Below are 17,925 nucleotides of genomic sequence, written 5' to 3'. Positions count from 1 at the left end.
TTTTCAGAGTCATGAACTACCATTTATTTAATTCTTATGAGACTAAATGCTAAATGCTGTTTAAAATACTGTGACTAAGACTGTTGTAATAGTAATGTGTAAATCAAGGTGTGAATTATTCATTGCTAATGTCCTTTAAAGATCAATATAAGTTAAGTCAATATTTATATGCTTTATCTTTATTTGCCTTAAGCTTATACCATGACACTCAGTTATAGAGCTGTTTATTGAACATAGACTACAAAAATATCTTCATTTACTTTTCAAAGTTTATTCGTTGGTGTGGTTGTGTTGTGTTAGGTGTGTGGTGCAACACTCTTTGTTTAGCAGCGGGTGTGGTTTCCATAGAGCACTAGAACATCATTAAAAATGTTTAAATATCCAAACGTTGAAATATTAAACACATTATATTATTTAACCCTTTCATGTATTAATTATTAAATCAAATGAATATGAATATTTTCATATGTTTGTTTTTAATTTTAAGCAAGTGAAAATCATGCCAATAGATTTTTTTTCTCCAAAATATTTTGAGTGATGGTGGGCTATTTATACACAGGTGGGCACTAATTTAACACCTATTGCTGAGGTATTTGATGCATCCATTCTTCAAAGACAATAATTAAATGGAATCATAGACAACACTTTGGAGGTTGACCAGATGGTGGTTGGGACATGGTGCTACAACTTAAATGGTTCAAAATGGCTTGCTAATATCTGTCCACTGTAGTGGATGCCATTTATGAAAGGGTTAACTATATAACTTAAAATCAGGCATCAAATCATATCATGATTTGTAGAGCTCATACTTTGTAGAACTGTAGAAACATACATCACTTCAAAGTAAATTTTAAGAACTGAGGACACATTAATATGAAGGAACTTTAGGTTATTTTTAAGGAGTGGACGCACACATTCCACATTCTTTTGTTTATTGTGCTTTAGTATGGTGTAATAGCACTCACAGAATCAAATCGAATAAGAGGGCGTTGGAAGAACACAATAACACAATAAACACAATACACAGTAAAGCAGATTTACCTGAATGTAGTGCGTCACTACACACCTTCTTGCCTCTCCAAAGAAAAAAAGAAAGAAAAGAAAGTGAAAGAAAGTGACATGACATTCAGCCAAGTATGGTGACCCATACTCAGAATTTGTGCTCTGCATTTAACCCATCCGAAGTGCACACACACAGAGCAGTGAACACACACCCAGAGCAGTGGGCAGCCATTTATGCTGCAGCACCCAGGGAGCTGTTGGGGGTTCGATGCCTTGCTCAAGGGCACCTAAGTCATGGTATTGAAGGTGGAGAGAGAACTGTACATGCACTCCCCCCACCTACAATTCCTGCCAGCCCGGGACTCAAACTCACAACCTTTCGATTGGGAGTCCGACTCTCTAACCATTAGGCCACGACTTCCCATGAAACACAAGTCTTTTCCATTTCATTTAATTACTTTCCAGTATACGTTACTGAATTATTAGGGGTTCATATAGCGCTGAAACCCTGAAAGATTTACAGAGATTCTGACTTAAAAGTGATCAGGCATAACAAACTGTAAGAGGTAGAGTCATAAAACTTTGAGGGATGGTAGAACCCACCCCGTCTACAACCTCTCCAAGGCCTGACAATTGGCCTGACGGGGGCACTACAGCAATCAAAACTACGAAAAATCACTCATAACTCCTAATGTCGGCATATCACTGTGCAAGTGAAACAGGAGTTGTTTACTTGAAAATGGACGCCAGAAAGAAATTAGCACTGCTAGCTGTTTCCGTACTGATCTTTTCTGAAAATTTTTGCTCCATTTCTTGTGTCCATGTTCCTGTTTTTCTTCCATTGACCTCAACCTTGCTCTCTCATTGGCTGTAGCTTGTCGCGATACCTGACACTACAGGAGGTCAAGTCGGCAGACAGGCCCAAATATTTATCATGTTGGATATTTGTCTGGCCTCAGTGAGCCATCTTTGATGTGTCATTGAGTTGTTCACACATAAAGATTGTTGAGTGCTAATGATTGGGTGAAGACGAACAAAATGCATGTGACGGATTCGATCGCCCTCTGATCAAAATTTTTGCCTATTTTGGATTTTTTTGAAAAACCTACTTTTGTGAACATGTCCTAGGTTTTTGCCTGATTGGAAACCAGAGCAGAACAATTCTCTGGAGAGTAAATATCAAATAATTATTTAAAAAATAATAAAAAATAAGACTTCTCAACTCACCTTCGCAAAGGGATGCCAAAACGTTCAAAAAAGACAAAGCCAGTTTCTTACAACAGCTATAACTTTTCAGCGTAATGAGATATTTACACCTAACTTGATATGCATATGTAAGACCTCAATCTGAGTTACACAGCTAACAGCCATAAATGTTAAAAACATCATATTTCTATGGTATATTACATGAAATTGCCAAAAATGCTTTTTCTAATCCTTGATTTATGTGCTTAGGTGGCTTGCTAAATAGAATGTCATGTCTTTTTTCAAATGGGCTTAAATGCCTTAAAGCGCTTGAATCCCGGTAATCGCTGCTTGCAGCTTTATTACAGACTTCTAAGTAAGTAAGTAAGTAAAATTTATTTATATGGAGCTTTTCACAGATAAAAATCACAAAGTGCTTCACAATAAGGTGTAATACAATAACAATATAAAAAACAAACAGGAAACACAACAAACAACCATAAAAAAACCCCTCAACTAACCAAAAGCCTGCTTGAAGAGAAGAGTCTTCAGTTGTTTTTTAAAAGAATCAACAGAGTTTGCACAACGCAAAGAAAGAGGCAAAGCATTCCACAGCCTAGGAGCGACTGCCTGGAATGACTGGTCCCCTCTAGTTTTAAAATGAGTACGGGGAACGACTAATAGCCTTTGGTCAAATGACCTGAGACTCCGGGTAGGAGTATGAAGCTGTATCAGGTCAGTGATGTATGTGGGGGCTTGGCCATGCAAGGCTCTAAAAGTAAGGACCAGGATTTTAAAATGAATTCTATACTGGACTGGTAACCAGTGAAGTGCTACTAAAGCCGGCGTGATGTGTTCTCTTTTCTTAATGTGAGTTAAAAGCCTTGCAACAGAGTTCTGGACAGCCTGGAGACGATAAAGCTCCTTCTTATTCAAACAGGTAAAAAGGCTGTTACAGTAATCTAATCGAGAGGAGATGAATGCATGAATGATCACCTCCAACTCACCCTTGGTCACAAATGATCGTAATTTGGAAATGTTCCTCAGTTGAAAGAAACAGTTTCTAACTAATTGTTTAGAATGCAGCTCCAAGGTCATAGCTGACTCGAAAACAACACCTAAGCTCCTGAGGCTCGGTTGGACAGACGAGCCCAAATCACCAATATGTTTTATTATCTTAGGGATTTTACTTTCAGGGGCAATAATTAGTGTTTCTGTTTTGTCAGAATTCAGGAGCAAACAGTTCTCATACAACCAATGTTTGATACTAGTCAGGCAGTTGGTTAAGGAAGACAATTTAAAGAACTCAGTTTCCTTAAAGGAACAATAGAGTTGAATGTCATCCGCATACAGATGGTAAGATATGTCACTAAACTGACTAATTATCTGACCAAGAGGAAATATGTACAAGAGGAACAAAATAGGTCCCAAGACAGAACCCTGGGGAACCCCACACGACAACTCAGCAGTTTCAGACATAATCTGATTCACATAAACACTAAAGCTTCTACCAGTCAGGTAGGATGAAAACCATTTTAAAACTGATCCAGACATACCAACCAGATCACGAAGTCTATTGATCATAATACTATGATCAATGGTGTCAAAAGCTGATGAGAGGTCCAATAAAACCAGCACTGTATATTCTTTCGAATCAGCTGACATCATAATATCACTCGAGACTTTAAGTAATGCCGTTTCTGTGGAATGTTTTTTTCGAAAACCAGACTGGAAAGTGAGTTTCTCTGCTACAACCTTTTCTAGAATTTTTGACATGAATGGAAGTTTAGATATTGGCCTATAGCTTATAGGTTGTAGCGGATCCAGATTAGTTTTTTTAAGTACAGGCGTTACAACAGCATGTTTAAAGAAACTAGGAACAACACCAGTTAAAAGTGAAGAATTTATCATCTCAACAATAGAGGGGCCAATGGAGTCAAATACTTGTACAAATAGCACAGTAGAGACAACATCCATAGGACAAAATGATGATTTCATAAAATGTAGCTGAGAGCTGATGTCATGTAATGTCACGGGTGTAAAGGTGGACCAACAATGAGCAGGAGACAGTTCACAGGCAAGGTTCTGGGCCAATGATGGAACAATGTTTGCCCTAGCATCACTGATCTTATTAACAAAAAAGTGACTTCTAGTTGCATAATCCTCTAAAACAGCTGAACCTGCACTTGTATAACAGTTCACATGTTTGCTAAATTTATGTGATACACAAGTTTAATACATTTTCCTTAAAAATCCAATCAAAATGTCTATAAATATTCTAATTCAATATTTGTTTATTGTTTATTCACCATCGGTATAAAAAGCAGTGCCCATAAAATGTAACTGCTTCATGTTTTAGGTTCCATATGTATGGAAATGTTAGACAAACTAGTATGTTTAATTACTGCTGACTCATGGATTTATCAGTCAGCCATTCAAGGTCAAGTCAACATGGTCTGTTTGCTTAGTGAGTGAAAGTCAGTTACAGTAGCACATGGTCTAGAAAAGTAATTGCCAAAGGAGTACTCACAAATTTTCATTAATTGATTGTTACATATTGTCTAACCCTAACAGTTGCAATTAGCACATGGATAGGAATACAGAAGAATAATAAATGTTACCATTGTTTAATATTAAATGTTTTCACTTTAAAACTCAAGCTGGAAGCAAAAATCTAATATAATACAATTTTTGCATTTACACATAAATACAGTACAAACACAGCACATAGTTTAAAAACCCTTTGAATTGTTCTCTAGTCTAGAGCACAGATGGAGCCCAGAACATTATAACCTAGAAATAACTGCATAGTGGATATTGTCTCAGCTTTTACTGTAATGTTTAATGTCTGTAAACTCATAATGAGCATCCACACAAACTGAAAATATAAAAAAGCAGACCAGTTTGTCCACTTCAGGAGAAGCAGTTTTGTTTACTCTACAGTGAAGAGTAAACAAAACTGCGTCTCCTACTTTATCAAGAAAAGTGGACAAACTGGTCTGCTTTTTTTAAGGCATATAAAAGAATGCTACAATACATTACTGAGAATCATTTAAATTTCTGTCAGATCAAATTTACTTTCTGTTGTTTTTGTACTGGTTAAAGCATTTTTATCATATATTCTTAGGTCCATTTATAATTCTAATATAATAATAATAATACAATACAATAATATATTATTATAATATGATTAATAATACATTTCCCATTTATTAAGACTTTTTGGACTGAACACCCTGAAACAGACAAAGCAGTGCCAAGAGCACACTCTCACCTAACCACTCTCATCTTTTAATGGACAGAAAGTGATGTGACATACAGCCAAGTATGGTGACCCATACTCAGAATTCTTGCTCTACATTTAACCCATCCAAAGATCCAAAGTGCACACACTCACCGTGAACGAACACACACACACACACACATGCACACACACGCACACATGCACACACACACACACACCCATTTATTCTGCAGCACTCGGGAAGCAGTTGGGGGTTCGGTGTCTTGCTCAAGGGCACCTCAATCATGTTATTACCAGCCTGAGACTCAAACCCACAACCTTAGGGTTAGGAGTCAAACTCTCTAACCATTAGGCCATGACTTCCCCTGAACACAGGGGAACCAGAACAGATGCCCTCCACTGACTTTAGAAAATATTGTGGAGTACTCTCAGTACCTGAGTTTCTAACTGTTCATACTGTCTGTTACAGCAATATTTTTAGTCCGAGTTGATGCTCTTAAGAGTTTTGTCCATTTAGTAGTGTCTTGCTGGGTAGCCCCGCCCATTGTGAAATCTCATTGGTCAAAACACACGCTCCTCATAACATAATAAGGAAATACTAAATACCAAAATGTCGTCAATTTCACTGTCTTCTTTTTCTTTCTTTTCATTTTAAGATCTATGTTCTGTTAACACCACTTAAAAAGAAGTACAAAAAATGTCGGTCAAAAATCACTTTTCACAACAAAAAATTGTCCTTGCCATCTTCTGTTCTGTGCAGGTGCAGTCTTCTGACACAGGACATGTGACTGGATAATCCAAAGACAATATTGAAACACTGTAGGAAAGTAGGCCCATAAAATGATTTTTAGATTGTGGTTAAAAAGAAACCGGGACAGAAGTATATAAAAATTAAATGGCATTGTTTGTAAAAGTGTAATGAAAGTCTAGTATGACTGGAAAGTGGGTGGAATTGTATTTGATGACCCACTTAACATCTTATATTTCTGTTTCAGCTGCTCAACTTTGTATTGCATATGATGGACAAACTGATATTATTCGGTTTTATTTATATTCCTGAAAAAATTGAATTGAAATTACATTTCTGTTGAAATTATTTTTTAACTCAACTGCTAACTGACATAAAATTCATTAAACTATACTATAAAATGCTACAGTAAAAACCTGTTAATTGGTTAATGGTAAGTTCCCTTAATATACGGGGAAAACAGCAATAGATTTAACCTTACTTTTAATTTAATTTTTCAGCAAAATATTGATGAATGTACAGTTTTTGGAAGTAAAAAATAAACAAGTCATTTTATATTATACATTGGAAACCTTAAATTGACCTTCCCAGAATTCTCAGGGTGACACCTGTGTTATTATGGTGGTTGTCAGTAAAAAACTGAGCTTGGTCTTGACATTTCAGCAGAAAATGGTTGTAGAATTTTCTGGTTTAAAATGTTTTTTGTTTGTGTTGTTGTTTTGTAAATTACAGTTTTAAACAGTAATATTTACAGGTTGTTCTGTAAATATGTTCACATTTTTAACTGAATTTTTACAGAATAATTTGGGCAAGCACGGCTGCCCTTTATTTGTGGACACAAGGTTTGGTGCATATTTGATTCGTTTGGTCTTCAAGGTTTCAGTTTTAACATAAAATACTTGAAATGGTGGATAGAAAAAAAAGGAGGGGGAAAAAGGGAAAAAGAAGAAGAAAAAGACCTTAAAAACTGCTAATAGGTTATTCTTCTCTGAATTTCATATCCCATCACATTACTGGATAGCCTACAGATAACTCTACGCTTATGTACAACAATTCAAATGCAAAACAACAACATTTCCACTTCAACTGCTGACATAAACTGATTGTGTGGTTTGGAAGAGCCGACCCACATCCTGACTGCAATGACAACATTTTCCAACTTGTTTAAGAGTCCAGCTTCCCTCATCAATGATTTAACAATTAAGCTTTTCGTTATTGGCAGAGCATAGCGCGGTGGTCTGCCATCAAATTCTTGCATTCTTGCATCAGCACACACACATTTGGCCAGTCATGATGAGTCACATTGCAATCCATCACTTACCACCACGATCACCTTAACTGAAAAACAAGTCCGGTTAAACTGATGAATTCTAAATGTGGAAAGTCTTATAGAAAGCCCCTCCCCTAAAATCATAATGTCATTAATATCCATGTGTGAAGTGTCATTATTTAGTGACATCACAGCCAGCATGCTGCTAAAAATCCTGTCAGCATGAGACAAATACTTTAATCAACAGTCAGATAGTTATGTCTCTGGGAACATTAGCTGAACAAAAAGAGTGGGTCATGAGGTCTGAGGTTTAGAGGCCAATGACAGGGAAATATAATCATAATGGAGAAGTAACCAGTTCCTCTTCTCATCGACAGAAAAAAGTGAATCATTGGATAACGTAATGAGCCCTACAGCTGAAAAAAAGTGGACAGCAACTCCAGCTCCAAAAAAAGGAAGAAGGTAAACATTAGGGGGAAAAAACATCAGTCATTGTGCTTTTGGCGAATCTATTAAATATTATAAAGCTTACCACTGGTAAAGAGCTATTGCTTCTTTTTAGCTGCAAGAGTGTGTCTTAATATAATGTCTGATATTTAGCATTTCTCAAGAGCAACCAAAAACTGGCACGTCATTGAAATTCATAAGCACTGCCACCCTCTGGTGGAATAAGTACATATTTAAACCATTAATAACTGATATGTAAAGGTGGCTGGTTTTATCCAATGAACAACTATACTAAAATGTGATCGCATGTAGATTCTTTTCAACCATATAACCTTCAGGGCCTAATGGTTAGACTCAGACATATTAACCTAAAGGTTGTGGGTTCAAATCAGCAAGAAATGTAACTGCAAGAAATGTAGGTGGTAGGGAAGTGGATGAATAGCACTCTAATCCACCCTAAATAACCATGACTGCAGTGCCCTTGAGCAAAGCACCGCTCTGAACCCCATATTGCTTTCTGGATGCCTCACCAAGAATGGCCACCCACTGCTCCAGGTGTGTGCACTGACTTAGATGGGATAAATGCATTCTGGTATGGGTTACCATTTACTGTAAGTGGCCTATACTTCACATCACATATCACATGCATACTTTTATATTGCATTTTAGACCGAACACTCAACATCGGTCTAATATAAAAATTTAGAAACAGATTTAAAAAGACATGAAAAGCCATAAAATGGGAAAACAGGGCAAGTTTATTTTCATTATTGCAAGCTTTCATAAAAATGATGATACTCTGTATGAAAAAACTTTTTCCATCCATACAATCATTTATAAAATGTGTCTTCACTGAGACATGATTGTAATAGTGCTTTTAAAAAACAATCTCCATAATCAGTACAGTTACATCTTTTGTAGTTTTACAAAAAACACTAACTTTTTGGTCCAATTTAAATGTAGGAAGTCTTAAACTGTTAGTAACAACATCAAGAGAAAACATTTAGTCCAGTAAAACAATACATTTGAATAAGGAATGCTGATTTATATTTAATAGTGAAAGGATGTGAAGGCAAACTATCAAACAACATTAACTAAAACTTAAACTGGTGGCATTTTTCACAGTTGACTCTGGAGAATTCGACTTAAGTGTTCAGAAAAGGATGAGTTCAGGGAAAACATGAAGCTAACTTGAGGGAAACAGTTTCTTACACATATATGGAAGCACCATCTTATTCATGGTTGTGTAACCTTTACCACTGGATTCCACAAACAACTTATAGTAACTGAAAATTGAGAGTTGTGCAATTCACCCACAAACACCAAATGGGGACATTAGAGTCGGTCTACAATTTAAAATAAAAACAATCGGATTCAATACAAAAAGTGTAGTTTTTCATCCTGGCAAAGGCTAATTTGACATAGAATTTGATCGTAAATGATTGTCAACATTTCCCTGCTAAAATGCAAGCAACATTTTTATCTAGTAATCTGTGACATGTTGGGTCGTGTCTTCAGATGAATCTTGACGGAGTAGAAACACGTTATAAAGAAAGATAGCTGAAGCATTCCATGTAACATAACACTTCTCAGGTTTATACTGCTCTGTTTGTAGTCACACGTCCAGTTGATGTAATCATATGCATCAGCTTTCCAATGTGACAGGAAAAAGCAGATAAATCACATTTAAAGGTAAAAAACTGCAGTCATAATCAAAACAACAGAAAATAGCTGAAATTATGCACTTTTTCTTCTTCTGTCAATGTGGTTATTTAAATTTGTCTGCATAATCTTAGCTAAAACGTCTCATCTCATCTCACAAAACCTGGAATAGTGAAATAATAAAAAAAGAAAGGGATGCTAACACAGACATTGTGTTATTGATAATTCAAATAAATGAAAGAGCTTTTGGTTGATGTCAGGTTCACTGCCCTCAGTTCGATGGCAAGATACGAGCAGTCAAAAAAAAAAAAGGGCCATGAGAGAAAAAAAACAACAACTATATAAAGTGTAACCATGATAGAGACATTGCTGGTAGTGGTTCGTGTTCATGTTTTAGAAAGGTTAATGAACCAAATGTAAGGCATTTGAAGTAGATGCATTCAGGTTCCCCTCTAATGGGCCAGTAACAATGCAAGTAGCTCAAGATGACCCAGTGGCCTCATCGTGGGGTCAGTTGCTATTGAGGATCTCAATGCTTCCCTGCAGAAGGGACACGCTGTTCTGTAGTGGGTCAACAGAGAAAAGAGACAGATGGATGAAAGTCAACGTGTATCGCCAAAAAACATAAAAAAAATAAAAAATTCAAGGTTGTCAAAACTATTTACCAAAAAAATCTCCAAGACTTTCCAAGCCTACCATGATTACTATAAAGTTTTAAGTTTAAAATTATTTTTATTTGCTATATATATATATATATATATATATATATATATATATATATAGCAATCTATAGTTGATGAAATATTTTATAACTAAGCATATCTAGAAAAATAGTGTTAGAGTACTGTTCAAATGTTTTGGGTCAGTAACAATTTACTTTTCTTTTTTTTGTGCTGTATATATACACAGTCTAGTGAAATATTGTTACAATTGAAATTAATAATATATTTTAAAAGCAATTTATTCCTGTGATAGCGAAGCTGAATTTTCAGCAGCCTTTACTTAAGTCCTCAGTGTCACATGCTCCTGTTTTTTTTTTTCAGGATTCTTTGATAAATAGAAAGTTTAAAAGGACAGCATTTCTTTATATACAAGTATTATTTTCTTTAAAAAAAAGCATCTTACAGACTTCAGTCTTTTGAACAGTAGTTTATATTCAACACAGAAATTTAAATATAGAAATTTCCAGGCCTAGAAAATCACACCTTTAAATGTAAATACCTGAACACTGTTGAATAAAGATGTAATGATAAACATAGCACTTTTGCCTCCTCACCTTGGCATGTTTTATTTCCAGTTCGGTCATCTCAATCAAGTTCTTACGGAAGGCTACTACACGCCTTGCCTTGAAGCTGGTGAGCTCTAAAAACACAAGACTTTTTAATTAATTAATTAATTTCAATTAATGTTAGGAAGTAAGGAATGGTTTAGCCAAATTAAATCACCGATAATTAAAGCACTTTGATGATACTTTTTAGAACAGTTAAAAAAAAACCATCTTACCAGGCATTAGGGCTGCACAATTAACTGAATTTCTAATCACGATTACAATTATGGATGCCACAATTACGTAATCGTTTAAAGCAGCAATTAATCATTCAAAGACCACTTATGTTATTTTGCATGCTTAAGATGTATTTTTTTCCTTTCTACATGTCATCTTAAGGGTTTTTTCAATTTTTTTCATTTTAGTTTTAGTATAACATGATAATACCATTCACATTTATACTTTTTTATCATTTAAAGAAGAAACCAATCTGATGTATAGTTGACATTTGAGGCTTAATACTACAGAAAAGCACTAAAAGAGTGTTTTCAGCTTGTATATTTTCATATGAAAATATAGCATGCAGTTGCATCAAACAATGGTATAGACATCATTCAATGTAAATTGTGATAATCATAATTAATATCCGCAATTACAAATTCAAGGGAATAATCGACAATTATGATTTTTGTCATAATCGTGCAGCCCTACCAGGCACAATGGTTATAGTTCAGAGGAAGCTCCAGGATTTAATCCTACAATCTTTTGGCTACCAGGCAAGCACCATATTAACTCTTCATATACTATAAACTCAGACCAGAGTCATTCATCAAGGTTATTAAACAGTTAAATAAAATACAGTTTTGATTGTACAACACCTTTCTTGCCAGATTCGGAGAGCTTGTCAAACTTCTGCAGACACTGCTTCTGGTTCTCCTCAGCCTGTGCGACGTCCTTACCCTTCAGACGAGCCTTGTCAAGAGCTTTGTTGGAATTCTCATAATCAGCAAGTGCCCGTGCACGTCTATACAACAGGTCCTGAAGGAAGGAATGGAATGCGTTATTGCTCAACCTACAATCAGGATAAATCAACTTTTGTGTGTTGTTAGTGAACAAAGACCCAGGGTGTTTGGCCATATGCAGGTACTTTTTACATAGTGGTAGGCAAGCTACAGTATACAATATTTAAGTTATAAAATAAATTCTGTTGCTGTTAGTTCAGATAATGTGCACTTGAAGAACAATGTACATGTCTGATTGACTGGTTAAAAAAAAAAAAAAAAAGAACCTAGGCATTGTACAATGACCCTATTCTCGAAATCACTATAAAACACACAATCTAATACAGTTGGTTGAATTATACAATTCAACATATGTAACCAATGAAACCAACTAAAATAACCCAAACTGGGAAGGTGTTACCTTAGCAGCCTGGATGTCCCTTGTGTAGTATCTCAACAACTCTGTCAGCTTGAGTTCTTGATCCGATGCCACCCTGTCCTCCACTTTCTGCAAAACACACATACTTGTGATCTTATAAATGGAAGTAAAAATTAAGTTGGTAAGATAGCTCCTTCAGAGATACTCACCCTAAGCTTTTCAAACACTTCGGCACATTTTTCCAAGTGCCTGAAAGAAGAACAAAAAATGTTATCAATAAGACTAAAAACTTTCTTTGTAGAATAATTGGTTTTAAATTTTGAGGACTTATGATTAAATGTGTTTTTCTCTATTTCTTATTTAAAAGAAAGTGCGGGGAGGCCATTGAAAAAGTTGGCAGGGCAAATGAGAAGAAAAAAAAATTATTAAAAGATTATTAAGCCATAGAAAGTCTTTATTTATAGAATTTAAATAAGCAAATGCTTAAGAGTTTAGGATCCCAATAATTATTTTTACCCTAACTGATGCAGTGTATAGCTTTTTATTTCTCAAACAACCACGTTGGAAGACATACCCTTGTATATTTTGGCCTGCACAGAGTCTTTGTTGGAGTAGACTTTGTACCCCTGTCCAAAAATAATTTGCACACTCTATTATTAAGTTGTACCACCTTAGAAAATTCACCTAGATTTGATAACATTGTGCTTTCATTGTGGCATTGTTTTGACAACATTATGCAACATCACAACATTATTTCCTTCAAGAGATGCATTAATTTTTTGGAGAGTCAAACCACTCTGTAAAGTCATCTCCAGCACATCTCTAATACTTTCAACAGGGATAATGGCCAATTCATACATGGAAATTATTTGTCACGATCACAGAACCCCTGTTTTTACAATTTGAGCCAGATTAATCTTGACATTATCATCATAGAATATGTACATGGGTATGTCTTCCAACATGGCTGTTTGAGAAATAAAAATATATTAATCCCTCCAATAATGATCCAATCCAATTGGCTACTACTTGCTATACTACTTGCTTATTTAAATCCAAATGGCTTTTCTTTTTTGTCCAGGCAGTGTATATAACAGTAGTAACCATTAACAACTATTAACTCTACTAATATCAATTAAGTACACTCAATTAAACAAACGTTTGTTATTGTTCTTTGTTAAACTGTTTTTAATCCAAAAAATATGAAATAGAATGTATTTCTCACTTTTTAAAGGCAGTATTGTTGTCTGCAGCAGTGTTGTTCAGAGCCCCAGAAATGTGGTTATAATCATCAGCAACATCTTAGAAAAGAAAGACAATCTTTTTGTGAATATGAATGTCCCTTAGCATTAACAAATAGCCAAAATACGTTCAACCAGTTGATTCATTAGAATGAAATGGTCTCACTTTTGTGAGAACGCGTCATTTTCTCAGCCTTAGCAGTGGCATCTTTGATTTTACTGGAATAATCCAACAGAAAATTCTTCTCCTGTTCAAAAAACTCATCAACCTCCTGCAAAAAGAAAGTTAAAGAACTATCATATCATTACATGAGACAGAGCACTGCTGCCTTGTGTTGATATTGATAAAAACACACCCAAGGAGAGTTGACTGATACACTGACCTTGACCCCTGATATGAGAACCTCATCAGCAGTCTTTACCATGTTCTTAAAGAACCCACCAAACATTTCCTTGGCATTTTTCCTCCTCACGGTGAGCTAAACAACAAATGAGAAGAGAATTACAGAGTCAAGTACAATATGAACCATTCAGAAGGCAGAACAATAGTGCACACTCTTTATCCCCACTGGCTGAGATCCAAGGAGGTCACTTGTCTTTGTTATCAGTATAACTGACACTTATCAGAGCAATGAAAAAACTACAGGTTACAGCTGAGTTTCAAAAGACATTTTCTATATATGTCTGAATCAGCAAAAAACAGTTGTCCAGTCAGAGACAATTTTTGCGCTGAACTAAGCAGGAAGTGGCCCTCAGAGTAATATCCTCTCATCCCCTCCCCCTTTATCTTTTTCACTCATCCTCCACTCTCTCTCCATTTGTGTATTAACTGCCAGCATTGCAGCTTCACAGGAAATAAGCAATGCCAACAGTCCCTCTCAGTGTCTCTCTCAGTTTCCTCGTCTGGACAAAAAGGAAGACTCACATCCTGGTCGTATTCCAGGAATATCTGGAAGTTTCTGTCCTTTCTGAACATGGGGTGGGAGGAGAGTCGCTGAAGAAAAACTTCATGGACCTGCACAGTCTTCTTAAAAACAGCAAGATATTCCCTGTAAGGAGACAATGTTATAAATAAATACTATTAAATGCAATTAATGCCACAACCGATATCCCCCCCCAAAGAATATCTGCATATATATGTGTATAAACATTTCGAATTAAACTCACGCTTCAAGTTCCTGCTTCATTTTGGCATATTCCTCCTTTGTCATGCTCGATTCCCCCTCTCCCAATTTATGCATCTTCTCCCGAGGACCCTCAAAGTCAGGTTTTGGTGGGGCAGGAGGGATCTAAGAAATATTGTAAATGCAAGTCATTTCCATTCAATATAATTTTTGGCTATTCCAGCAGTCTACAATGCAGACTGACTGCAAGTAGAGAAACATTTTTTGTTTTTCACTTTGGCCGACACTTGTTTTTCACTTTTGGCTGTTGCTGATGATGAGCTTTCACAAATCTAGACAATATGAATATGGGTTCTGACTTACAATGAGGCCAGCATATTCCTCAGTCTCCACAATTGTGTCATGAAGCCAGATGAAATCTTCATGCTGTCGTGGCACAGAAAATTCCGGATTCTGAAAGGAACTAAGTGTGGTCTGAGAGGAAGTGAAGAGCAAATCGACACTGTGAGTCATAGACGTACTGTCCTCCACTACTACAGATCATGGCACGTTACACTATGAAATACATGAATGTGTGCAAGCTACTGAATTATTTGAATGACTATAAATTTGATCTGTTGGCTCACCTTGGTGTGGACGGTAAATTTGACTTTGTCACGTTCACAGAGGGCATCAGGGATATCAATGACGAGAGAGGCATCATTGTTCAAGTCGACTGATACAGAGCGCACCTATATAAAAACATGATTTGTTGAAAACTGAATCATCTTGCAAAAAATAAAAAAATAAAAATCAAGAACAGACATTCAAACAAGTACTGAAGTTATGTCATATAGAGTCTGTCGCTTGAACAGTTTTGTGGAGATTTTTTTAATTATTTCACTGTCTGTCTATGCTTATGAACTCAGGTTCTTGAGCTTAATTAAAAAAACATATTAGTAAAGAAAACGTATTTAGTCACCTATCCCACTGTAACTGTAGTTTGGAAAAAACTCAGATAAAGCAGATAGATTAACACAAATAATTTCTACAGAAAAGAGACTACAGCAAAAACAATACAAATACAAAAACAATAAAACTTTATCACTACAGTATAATTACACTGACAACTAAACCAATATAATTATTGTTATACAAACAGAAAGAAAGAAAGAAATACGGACGGACAGACAGACAGACAGACAGACAGACAGACAGATAGATAGATAGATAGATAGATAGATAGATAGATAGATAGATAGATAGATAGATAGATAGATAGATAGATAGATAGATAGATAGATAGATAGATAGATAGATAGATCTGTCACGAACTTTTAAATCCGTTTTGTAGTTATTGTTGAGGAACAGCTAGTAAAGAGTTAACGCTATCATTGAGAGTGACGAGTGTACGATCACTCACTAAAGATAAGTGCAAAGCAGAGCTGGGCGGTTAGTGAGCCAACGAGCAAGACGACTACTCAAAACATAAATTAATAAGCTTTATCTTTACAGTAAAGAGATATGACAACACTTACCTTCTCCTTATCACTGTCTTCTGAGATAGATGTCATGTTCAGGAAACCTTTCGCTTTATTTTATCGTCTCTGGGTTGTATATTAAACTATACTTTTAACTTTGTAATTGCAGCTAGCTGCTCTTCCCTCTCCACTTTAGCCTGTCACTGTGGACATCCGGTTCATATATTGTTCTGGCAGCACGTCAAAATAAAAGTCTTTAAAAAAACGTTAATTCGTTGGATTTTGACAAACACCATAGAGAGAGAGAATCTCCCACTCAACAAGGTCTACAGCAGAACCTGGACCTGCTAGAACAATACTGCCAGACCTGGGCCCTGACAGTCAATCTGAAGAAAACCAAAATCATGATCTTCCAGAAAAGATCCGGATCCCACGGAACACAACACACATTTGCATTAGGCACTAACCCGATAACACACACATCACACTACAACTACCTGGGTTTGAAAATCACATCCACAGGAAACTTTAATCATGCTGTGAATGAACTGAGAGGAGATAAAGCATGCAGGGCCTTCTATGTCATAAAACTGAAATGTCCTATAGAAATCCCTATTAGAATTTGGCTGAAAATATTAGAATCAGTAATTTAGCCCATTGCACTCTATGGCAGTGAAGTGTGGGGTCCACTGACCAATCCAAATCAAGATTTCACCAAATGGGAAAAACATCCAATTGAGAGGATATTTGAGGATATTTGCCTAATTCTGCCCTGCATGCGTGTAATATGTTTTTACACAGTTCTGCATGCAGGGCAGAATTAGGCAAATATCCTCTAATCATAAAGATACAAAAAAGGGCAATTAAATTCTGGAAACATCTGAAACTCAGTGACCCCCAATCATATCATTATAAAGCCCTGCAACACCAAGAGATGAGCAAAGAAAGCAGTCCCCTCCCTCAGCTGATCCAGAGCTTCAGTCCTGATGCTTCACTTACATCTACTGATGCTCTGAATCACATCAGAATCAATCAGATTACTGCACAAATCAAACAGAATTACATCACTCACTGGCAAACCCAAACAGAAACACAGAGTAAAATGCGATGCTATTTGGCTCTAAAGAGAGAGTACAGTATGGCAGAGTATCTGTACACAGTTTCAGATAAGAAACTGAGAAGCATGCTGACCAGATACAGACTCAGTGGACACAAGCTGATGATAGAGACAGGCAGACACAGAAAAACATGGCTGCCAGCGGAGCAGAGACTGTGTTTACACTGTGATCTGAATCAGATGGAAACAGAACTGCACTTCCTAACAGAATGCCCCAAATACACGGACATACGGACAGTGTTCTATGATAAAATACAGCAGATCCATCAGACATTTAAAACTCTTCCGAACCAGGAGAAACTGCCGTATCTGTTAGGAGAACAAAAGAACTGCTGTGTGTTTGCTGCTCAGTATGTGTCTGCCTGTCATGATATTAGAGAAAACACTCAACCTGCCCTGATCTAATGTTTCCATCACATGTAGATTATGTTATGCCATATTACTTTATTGTATTACTTAGATGTATATTTTGCCTCTGTAAATCTAATACCATATTCTATTTTATTTTATTTCTAACTTATACATTCACATACACTAATTCACTTTGCACTACATGTTTAATACTTTTTATATATTTTATTATTACTATTATTCTTTTTATTTCTGTAAATACATATGTGCACTATTTGTAAGCAGCCCAGCTGCAACTGCTTTGGCAATACAAATGTACAGTTATTGTCATGCCAATAAAGCACACCTAAATTGAAAATTGAAACTGAGAGAGAGAGAGAGAGAGAGAGAGAGAGAGAGACTTACTGCATACCCAATTTATAGACCT

The 17,925-nt window shown here is 36.0% G+C and overlaps 1 protein-coding gene across 1 annotated transcript; it reads right to left on the bottom strand.

Annotated features, from left to right (window-relative positions):
• Positions 1-8,636: 8,636 nt before the first annotated feature.
• On the bottom strand, positions 8,637-16,301 carry LOC132110558 (sorting nexin-5-like). The gene is made up of 13 exons (XM_059517269.1): positions 16,088-16,301; positions 15,197-15,301; positions 14,934-15,044; positions 14,614-14,735; positions 14,372-14,495; positions 13,830-13,925; positions 13,613-13,718; positions 13,431-13,506; positions 12,415-12,454; positions 12,248-12,334; positions 11,704-11,863; positions 10,835-10,920; positions 8,637-10,119 (listed from the first exon to the last, which is right to left on the bottom strand). Exons 1-13 carry the CDS (start codon positions 16,121-16,123, stop codon positions 10,069-10,071), a joined length of 1,200 nt encoding a protein of 399 aa, XP_059373252.1. The 5' UTR covers positions 16,124-16,301; the 3' UTR covers positions 8,637-10,068.
• Positions 16,302-17,925: the final 1,624 nt, after the last annotated feature.

This window comes from Carassius carassius, chromosome 30 (assembly GCF_963082965.1).
Source record: "Carassius carassius chromosome 30, fCarCar2.1, whole genome shotgun sequence".
Taxonomy (NCBI): Eukaryota; Metazoa; Chordata; class Actinopteri; order Cypriniformes; family Cyprinidae; genus Carassius; species Carassius carassius.
Note: the sequence above shows the minus strand (reverse complement) of the source record. Positions and strands in the feature narration are given on the sequence as shown.